At 38.5% G+C, this 10464-nt stretch overlaps 1 protein-coding gene across 9 annotated transcripts in view; it reads right to left on the reverse strand.

Moving 5' to 3' along the window:
- Positions 1 to 10464, reverse strand: part of FAM227A (family with sequence similarity 227 member A) — a 151060-nt gene that overhangs the window by 11598 nt on the left and 128998 nt on the right. For 7 of the 9 annotated variants that reach the window (XM_077168840.1, XM_077168843.1, XM_077168837.1 and 4 more), the window contains 2 exons: positions 7049 to 7206; positions 5125 to 5277 (listed from right to left, as the gene is read on the reverse strand). In XM_077168840.1, coding sequence (XP_077024955.1) covers positions 5125 to 5277; positions 7049 to 7206 — 311 coding nt within the window. Of the gene's footprint in view, positions 1 to 5124; positions 5350 to 6836; positions 7207 to 10464 lie in introns of those variants that run through there. The other 2 variants (XR_013179304.1, XR_013179305.1) reach the window with 2 other exon arrangements.

Consider the following 10464-nt stretch of genomic DNA (forward strand, 5'->3'; position numbering starts at 1 on the left):
AAGAGTTATGGGGGGCATGAATGGAAGACAGAGGGGGAAGTTGGCTGTAGGAGCCTCGGAAACATTTTGCTCTCTGATAAAAGAGGTGAGTACAAGGGGAACTCGTTTGTGGTTTATCCCACCTTTGCGTCCCACCTGCCCCTGCCTCGCCCCGTTCTCCATCCCTGGGATGGTCTATGCAAAGACATGACATTGAAACTGTAGTAGCCATCTTGCCACCATGAAGGAAAGGCCAGGAGAATCACTGCCTGCCATCACTGAGCCACCTACCTGCAGATCTTCTTGGGAAATAAACTATAAACATACTTCTTATTTAAGCCACAGTGAGTGCTTTCTGTAACTCACAGCCAAATAATTGATATGTTCCCTTTTTCATTTAGCCAATATGTATTAAATACTTATTACATGCCAGGCACTGTTCTAGGCCCTGGGGATTCAGCAACAGATGAAACAAAGCCTCTGCTCTTGTGGAGATCACATTCTAGTGCAAGGACAGCCACAAACGAATAAATAAGCAAGTAAATTAAGAATATATCATGTGGTGATATGTGCTATGGAGAAAATTAAAGCAGAGCAGGAAAAAGGTGGCATGGGGGTATTCTTTTTTAAAAAATAATTCTAAACTTACAGAAAAGTTGCAAGAACAGGATAAAATTTTCGCCTTCACCTAGATTCACCAGTTGTTAACATTTTGCTACATTTTCTTTATCAATCCCTTACCTATAATCATATTACTTTTTTCCCTGAAAATATTTGAAAGTTAATTATAGAAATCATGACTCTTTATCCTTAACTACTTTAGTACATCTTACTAAAAACGTAAGACATTCTCTTATACAAACACAGACCTATTGTCACATTCAGGGTATATAACATTGATGCTATATTAATATACAACCTTATTCAAATTTTATCAAATGCCCCAATATTTACCCTGGTCCAGGATCCAATACAGTATCAAAAATTACATTATCTGTTAAGTCTCCTCAGTCTCCTTTATTCTGAAACAGTTTCTTACTTTTCTTTGTTTTTCAAGATATTAACATTTTTGAAGATTACAGACCACCTGTTCCTGAAAATGTATCTCCATTTGGGTTTATATTATGTTTCTTGTGATTAGATTCAGGTTGTTCATTTTTGGCAGGAATACTACATAAATAATGTGTCCTTTTCAGTGTATGACATCAGAAAGCTCATCATGTCTGTTAGTCTCACTATTGGTGATTTCATCTCAAATCATTTAATTAGGTGGTGTCTATAATGTTTCTCCATTGCAAAGATATCATTTTTCCCTTTGTAATTAATAACTAATCTGTGGGGGATATATTCTGAGGCTACATAACTATCCTGCTCCTCTTCAAACTTTAATCCAATAGTTTTAGCATCATTGATGGTTCTTGCTCGAATCAGTTACTATAGTGATTGCAAAATGTTGATTTCTAACTCTATTATTCTCTTTTTTCCACATTACTTGCCCTTCTCTTGTAAACAAGAACTTTCTTTCTTCCTTATTTATTATCACTGCAGACTGATAGATTCTTATTTTATTCAATGCATCATAATTCAGAGGATCCAAGGGAGGGAGTGTAGCAAGCACCAGGTCCCAGGAATGGAAGTAGGTGGGGCATGGTCAGGGAAGGAGGCCAGGGTGGTTGGAATGGAGTGAAGGGGATGCATGGCAGTAGGAATTAAAGTTCAGTGTTTGAAGAAGAAAGACTATACTACGACATAAGATTTTAAAAGGATCTTTCTGATGGCTGTGAAGAACCAATCATGGGCGCAGCTAGCAGTAGAGAAACCAGTGAGAGGCCAGGGACACTTCCCAATTGAGAGATGATGGAAGCAGGGATCAGGACAGGGGCTGTAGAGATGGTGAGAAAGAGTTGGAATCTAGATAATCTGAAAAGAGACGCGACAGGATTTGCTGTGAGGTGTGAGAGAAAGGGAAGAATCAGGGATGACTTCAAGGATTTTGGCCTGAGAAATGAGAATACTGGGAGGAAAGATAGAATGTCTTATTCAACTTTGTACCTACAGTGTCTAGCACATGTGTGACACAAGTAGATGCTCAGTCACTGTCCGTTCAATGAATGATAACATCAAGGCAAGTTTCATATATTATCTCATGTGCTGGTTTGAAAGGATTATGTACCCCAGAAAAGTCATGTTTTAATTCTGATCCATCTCATGGAGGCAACCCTTTCTTTTAATCCCTGTTCAGTACTTTAGGTTGGAAACTTGATCAGGCTATCCCCACAGAGATGCGACATACCCAATTATGGGTATTAACCCTTGCTTAGAAGGAGATGTAACTCCACCCATTCCAGGTGGGTCTTGATTAGTTTACTGGAATCCTTTAAAAGAGGAAGCATTTTGGAGAAAGCTTCAGAACGAGGGGAGAGCAACAGAGCAGAGTCACAAAGCAGAGAGTCCAGGCAGCCAGAGACCTTTGGAGATGAAGAAGGAATATGCCCCTATTTGGGAGCGTCATGAAACAAGAAGCCTGGAGAGAAAGCTAGCAGACATCACCATGTTTGCCGAGTGCCTTTCCAATTGAGAGAGAAATCCTGACTTCATTGGCCTTTCTTGAGTGAAGGTAACATCTTATCGGTGCCTTAATTTGGACATTTTTATAGACTTGCTTTAATTTGGTTATTTTCTTGGCCTTAGAACTGTAAACTTGTAACTTATTAAATTCCCCCTTTTAAAAGTCATTCCAGTTCTGGAATATCACATTCTGGCAGCTAGCAAACTAGAACAACTCATTAAGGTAAAATATCTAGACTTGAAGAGATTTTTTAGTGTGGGTTTTTGGATCTAAAGCTGACTATATTAGTAGAAATTTCAGACACAGAAGTTGGTGATATAGTATATTTTGGGGAAGGTGGGCCTTTCAATGTCTCTCAAAAAGTGGGACAATAGATAGAGGAATATATATATATAGAGAGAGATGAATAGGTAGATAGAATGATATAGCTATTGTGGCAAAATGTTAAAAGTTGGGTGTGCTGGTTTGAAAAGATTTATGTACCCTAGAAAAGCCATGTTTTAATCCTCATCAATCTTGTGGGAGCAATAGTTTCTTTTAATCCCTATTCAGCCCTGTAGGTTGGAAACTTGATTAGGTTATCTCCACGGAGATGTGACTCAATCAACTGTGGGTATTAAACTTGATTAGATGGGGACATGACTCTACCCATTCCACGTGGGCGTTGATTAGTTTACTGGAATCCTATAAAAGAAGAGGCATTTTGGAGAAAGCTCCAGAACGCTACAGAACTATGAAGCAGAGTCCACCAGCCAGCGACTTTTGGAGATAAAGAAGGAAAATGCCTCCCAGGGAGCTGGAGAGGAAGCTAGCAGATGATGCCGTATTTGCCACGTGCCTTTCCAGATGAGAGAGAAACTCTGACTGTGTTCATTGCACATGGTGGACACGGACAGAATGTGCCATTCTACTTGAGAGAGAAACCCTGAACTTCATCGGCCTTCTTGAATCAAGGTATCTTTCCCTGGATGCCTTAGATTGGACATTTCTATAGTCTTGTTTTAATTGGGACGTTTTCTTGGCCTTAGAACTGGAAACTAGCAACTTATTAAATTCCTTTTTTAAAAGCCATTCCATTTCTGGAATATTGCATTATGGAAGCTAGCAAACTAGAACATTGGTGGATCTGTGTATATGGGGGCCGTGGGTATATTGGAGTTCTCTGTATAGATTTTGTATTATTTTTGCAATTGTCTTGTAAATTTGAAATTATTTCAAAATACATATTTTTTAAAGTGTGGCAATGGTCCACTGCCTACCTTGCCTACAGTCATTTAAATATTCATTTGTTAGTTGATATTTACTGGGTGTCCCTATGTGTCAGACAGTTGGGATATTAAAATTAAAAAGGTATAGAATCTGGAGACCCAGTTTCGATTCCCAGTGCCTGCCTATGTTAAAAAAAAAAAAAGGTATAGAATCAAATTAAATGTCTGAAAATCATACGTTGGTAAAATATATTATAGTATAGTCATGCAATAGATTATCATGAGGTCATGAAAATAATACTGAACACACTGGGGACAATTTGAGCATAACAAAGAATAATAAAAATAATTGATTATAGTGTATTAAATTAAAAAAAAACCCATAAGCCAATAGTAATAGTCAAAAAAAAGAGCGAGAGAGACAGATGGGGAAAAGACAGTAACTCTTCTTTACAGAAAAATGCCAATTATTAAATGTAGAAGAAATTATAGAAGTAGAAAACCAACATTTTGCAATCCAAATGTAATAACTGATACAAAGACCATCATTGGAGACTAAAAGCACTGGGCAAAGATTGTTGGGAGAGCATATTCATATGGTCTCAAAGAATTACCTCACTTAATTCTTACTAATTACATACGTGAAAATGTACCTTACAGTGGAGAGGTCTGGAAGATCACTTAACCAAGTTAAAACTCATCATTACCTCTTGTAGAGCAAGTAGATGTTATACCTTCTAATGGGATATAATATAAATATACAACATCATCAATGAGTTATTCTTGGCAAAAAGATTTAACTTGAGTTCAATCAAACCTTTAGTGCAGACCTAACTTCCAGTTTACAGGAAATAAAGGGATTTTAGAACAAGTTAAAAGATAACCTTGAGGAAATAATTGGACAAATTCAGAATGTGGCTTGAACTTCTTGAAAAACTGCATCATAAAAAAACAAAAAAATACCCAAAAAGGCTATCAAAAGATACTGAAGAGATATAACAACAAAATATAATTCATGGTCCTTGATTAGATCTTGGAGCAGAAGGTAAAGGGAGAAAAAAAAGAACACTTTGGGTACAATTGGAGAAATCTGAACTGTGTCTAGATATAAAAGAGAAAGAAAACTTGGCAAAATGTGAATAATTGGAAGATGCAGTGATGGGGCATATGAGTATTCACTACACTATACTTTCAACTCTCTTGGAAGGCTGGAAAATTTCTAAATAAAATAAAAATATTGAAGAAGCCATTAGGCACAGGGACATTTCCATGCTATGTTGCTAAGTGGGGGAAGAAAAGGCTCAAAACAAAATTACAATATGACTCTACCACTGAAACCATGCCACTTCCCTAAAGCCCACTAAATACCTGAGGAAGTTCTTTTTTAGCTGCTTTAGGTACTCATCAAAATAATTCCATTCGTTCCAGTGGAGCCAGTTCAGCTGTCTAAGGTTGTCCTTTTGCCTCTTCCTGTTACTCTGAGTCTGCCTGATGATCTCAGCATAAGTTGGGGTGGACTCAGTGGTTTCATGGTCAAGGGAAAACCCCACGTTGCCTCATAGAGTTGACCCTTTGTATTATTCGCAATATGTGCTTAGTTCATGGAAAAGAAGGAGGATGCAATGTCAGAGTGGGCAGCATGACCTGTGTCTCTGGAAGATAACTGAATCTGAGTAGGAAATAACCTCTTCAGCTCTTTGACTGTGGCCTGTTTTGGAAAGGAAGAGGCTCTCCTCTCTGTGGCTAGGCCATTCTCTACCTTTAAGGAGACCCTTCTTCCCTCCTACTGATGGAAGGACTAATACTTTTTTAACCTGTCACCTGAAATTCTCCCTCTATTCAACACAGTGGTTCCAACTTTCCTTTCCTTTCAGGCCCCAGACCTCATTCCCTGTCTCATGTTTTTTGTAGAAAAATTCTCTTTCCCTTCCGTCTCCCACCCCATCTTGACTTGATCAGAGTCTCAGCCACACACATCACGAGTTGAGGGATCTTAGATAAGATATTTCATCTTCTATGGCTCATTTCCTTATCTATAAAATAGGAATACTAGGACTGACCTACATGGTATATTAATAATAATGAGAGTTATTATTTGTTTAGTACCAATTCCATGCCATTTAATTTTAGTCACAATACTATTAATTTGGTTTAATTGTTCTTATTTTAGGAATGAGTAGACAGAAATATCAAAGCTCAGAGGTGAAGCCAGGCAATGACATCTCAAGACCAATGGGTTGCTGAGCTGAGACTCAAATCCAGGGCTGTATATCCCCAACTTACTACACTGCTTTATAGCAGTGTAGAACACTGTATAGAACAAAGCAGGTGATATATGGGAAAGCACTTCATAAACAATAAAGTACTATGAAACGAGTTGCTTTTATTGTTCTCTGCTCACAGATACATAATTAAGTTTGTGGAAATATGAAATTTTAGCTTGCAGGAGATGCAAACTCCTACCTAGTTCACGAGGGAAGCTCATGTGATGGGGCGCTAAGTGGAGATATATAATATTCAAGCGCTTGTTATCTGCCAGGTACTATGCTAAATCTTTACATCTATTGTCCCTGTAAACAACCCCATGAGGCAGGCACTGGTATCCCCATTTTACAGATGAAAAAGAGGAGCCCCAGACAGAAGATGGAATTTATCTAAGATCATACAGCTGGTAAGGGTAAGGTTGGTTCTTGAGTTCAGCTCTATGTGATTCCAAAATCCTTGTTTTAACTTGCCCCTGCTAAACTGCTTATATCTGAAGCCTTCTGGGTTTTACCCCAAGACTTAGAATACCAACAGTATGCCAGACTGTCTTCTTGAGATCTGAACTTTTTTACAAATCCTTAGCATACATGCCAATAGGCCCTATTTGATGATAGGTTTGTGGGAGAAGTGTGAGTGAGTAGGGTTAGATAAAATACACACACGAACACTGAAATTTCTGAATGATACACACCACGTGGTCATTGAGCATCTAGGCAGCATTATTTAGTTTCAAAGTATGTTAGAGTACCTACTTAGTTCATTCACTTTGGTACGTGGGAAAAGTGAAATTTTGCACACAAAGAAATTTCACTCACCAAGGGTTTCAGAGCTGGTTCATGAGGCAGATTTGGAATTAAAACAAGCCAGTCTCTGAGCCTTACTCTCACGTCAATGGCTACCCTTGATTGTTACCCATTATGTGCCAGGCGCTGTGCTAAGTGGGATCCATCTCCCCTACCATTGCTTCTGGGAAGAGGAAATAGGGGCCTGGAGCAACGTGGGCCCTATCCACTGGTGGCAAGGATATGGGATGGTCTCAGTTCTTTCTCTCCTGACCATCAGCACGTCCTTGCCATGAAGCCGCAGGGTGGAGTAGTTCTGTAGGTAGTACACGATCAGAGGGCTCTTCCCATAAATGTTAAAAACGTTTGAAGTCAACTCAGGGCTCTTGCAAGCAGGGTGAGACTGAGTAGGAAAAAAAGAGGAAAAAGATAAAAGATATTGTCATTTTGACAGTACATACTAAGAAAGGTAATGGCACATTAAAGAATTATACATCACGACCAAGTCAGGTATATACCAGGATCAACATAAGAAAATCAGTCAACATGATAGAGCATATCAACAAATTGAAAGGGAAAAATCACATGCTCATATTGATAGATATTGAAAGAAGTATCCAACAAAATTTAGCATCCTTTTCTGGTAAAAACACTTCAAAATGTAAAACTAGAAGGAAACTTCCTCAATATCATTAAGGGCATATATGAAAAACCCATATCCAGCATCACACTTAATGCTGAGAGATTGAAAACATTCCCCCTAAGATCAGGAACGAGATAAGGATGCCCATTGTTACCACTATTATTCAACATTGCACTAGAAGTCCTAGCTAGAGAGGTCAGGAAGAAGAAATAAATAAAAGGCATCCAAATAGGAAAGGAAGAAGTAAAACTTCTATTATTTGCAGATGACATGATACTATACTTGGAAAACCCTGAGAAATCTATGACATATCTACTTGAGCCAATAAACAAATTCAGCAAAAGTGGCAAGTTAACAAGATTAATATACAAAAATCAGTAATATTTCTACATACAGGTAATGACCTGAGGAGACAACTAAAGACAAAATTCCATTCAAAATAGCAACCAAAATAATCAAATAACTAGGAATAAGCTTAACCAGGGATGTCAAAGACTTGAACACACAAAACTATATAACATTGCTTTAAGAAGTCAAAGAAGACCTAAACAGGTGAAAAGACAGTCTGTGCTCATAGGTAGGGAGGTAGAATTTTCTTAGGATTGCCAATTCTACCCAAATTCATCTATAGATTCAATCAAAATTCCAACAACCTAATTTGAATGCTTGGAAAAGCTAGTTATCAAATTCATTTGGAAAGGAAAGAGACCTCAAATAGCTAAAGATATCCTAAAAAAGAACAAAGTGGGAGGACTAATACTTCCTGACTTTAAAGCTTACTATAAAGCCACAATAGTCAAAACAGCATGGTACTGTCACAAAGATAGAAGTATTGATCAAAAGAATAGAATTGAGAGTATGGAGATTCTATTCTATGCCAATTCTATGGTCAGTTGATCTTCAGTAAGGCCCCAAATCCACTAAACTATGACATAGTCTTTTCAATAAAGGGCAAGGGAGAAATGGATATCAATAGCCAAAAGAATGAAAGAGGCTGGCTGGATTTAAGGTAAATCAGAATACAGGATAAAAGATGATAGTATATGTACTCTAGACCTTACCTTACTATATGGGACCAAAGGCAGAAATGTTCATTATGTCTAGAACCTAAATTTTCTGTACCACATAATTTAAATCAACCTGTCTGGATAGCTCATTTGAATGACCCAGACTCCTGGGGTCCAGAGAGGGAATGAGGCCTTGTAGTCCTGTGGAGCTTGGTGTAATGATGGGTCACATCTCAGATATGGTAGGTGAACTGGAGGTGTTAGTGGAGTCCCCTGAGGGTCTGAAGGAAAAAAATGTATATATATAAATGGAATTATTGAACTTTCTGGGTACCCTCTCAACCATTGGCGACTCCCTGGAAAATGGGTCAGGCCCTTGATTTTGAGGCTTGCCTTTATGAAACTTGTTTCTGTGAGGGAGATGCTAAAACTGTCCATTGTGAGGCCTTGGAGTTCTTCCCAGGTAGCCTCTTTGTTGCCCAGATGTGGCCTCTCTCTCTCTCTCTAGGCCCAACTCTGGAAGGAAAGTCATTGCTCTGACCCCTGCATAGGACATGACATTCAGGGGTGAATATCTTCCTGGTGGCATAGGGCATGGCTCCAGGGGATGTGTCTGGTCCTGGCACTGTGGGGTCAACAATGCTTTTTGGGCCAAGGGAAGGAAAAGAGGCATTAAATAAAATAAGGAATCCAAAGACCATCAGAAAAGATATTCAATGTCATTGCCATAAGGAAAATGCAAATCAAATCCACATGAGGTCAGATCTCTTTGCAGGGAGTCACTGAGTTTTCTTGCTTCAACAGAGCTTAAAGAGAACTCTGTAATTGGACAGCCTCCCTGCCACCTTCTCACAATACCCTTGGACTTCCCCAATACCTCCATCTCTAACTATCCTCAGCTGTTCCCATTGCAGGTTGTCAGAACCACAATCAAGTCTGGAGGCGGCTATCAGCCGCCAGATCAACCTGGAGCTTTATACCTCTCAATCTGTCTTTCCATGTCTTACTAGTTTTACTACTTTGACTGTGATATTGTGGCTTTGAAGAGATTTGCCAATTATTTTCTTCACTAATCTCCTAAGGAGAGGAAATATTCTGAGAACTTTAAGCTGCAGAAACAACGACATTTCAAGATGTCAAGAATCTAGACCATGGTGACTGGGAGGGCAGGCTGAATACTATGGAATATGTATTACCCTTGGAAAAAAGGATGAATCAGTCACTGCTGGAACTGCACAGACTGGCCACTGACAAAAACAACCACCACTTATGTGACTTCATTGAGACTCATTTCCTGACCTGGCAGGTGAAATCAAAGATTGGGTGATAACATAATGAACTTTCACAAGATAGTGGTTCCGGAATCTGCATTGGCAGGGTGTATCTATTTGCCAAACACATCCTTGGAAACATGGGGATAACTTCAGAGAGCGTGTGGCAGTGCATGTATGCTTGAGTCTACCTTTTTTATAAGTTGTGTCAACATCCACCAAGTTCTTTCATTTGTGCCATTCTTCAAATGAAGTTATTTGTCCCCCCCCCAAAAAAAACCTCAATGAGACACCACTTTACACCCACTAGAATGGCTTCTGTTAATAAAAAGAGAAAATAATACATGTTTGAGATGATATGGAGAAATTGAAACATTTGTACACGGTTGGTGGAATTATAAAATGGTGTAGCTGTGGTGTAAAAAGTTTGGTGTTTCTCAGAAAATTAAGTATAGAACCACCATGTGACCCAACAATCCCACTTCTAGGTATATATTAAAAAAAATTGAAAGCAGGAATTAGAACCTGTATTTTCACACTGATGTTCATAATGGCATTATTCACAATTGCCCAGAGATGGAAGCAACCCAAGTGTCCATCGATGAATAGATTAAAAAAAATAAGTTACATATACACAATAGCATATTATTCTGCCATAAAAAGTAATGAATTTATGATACATGCTACAATATGAATAAACCTTAAAGATATCATGTTGAGTCAAAAAAGCCAGACACAAA

The sequence above is a fragment of the Tamandua tetradactyla genome, chromosome 7, assembly GCF_023851605.1.
Source record: "Tamandua tetradactyla isolate mTamTet1 chromosome 7, mTamTet1.pri, whole genome shotgun sequence".
Taxonomy (NCBI): Eukaryota; Metazoa; Chordata; class Mammalia; order Pilosa; family Myrmecophagidae; genus Tamandua; species Tamandua tetradactyla.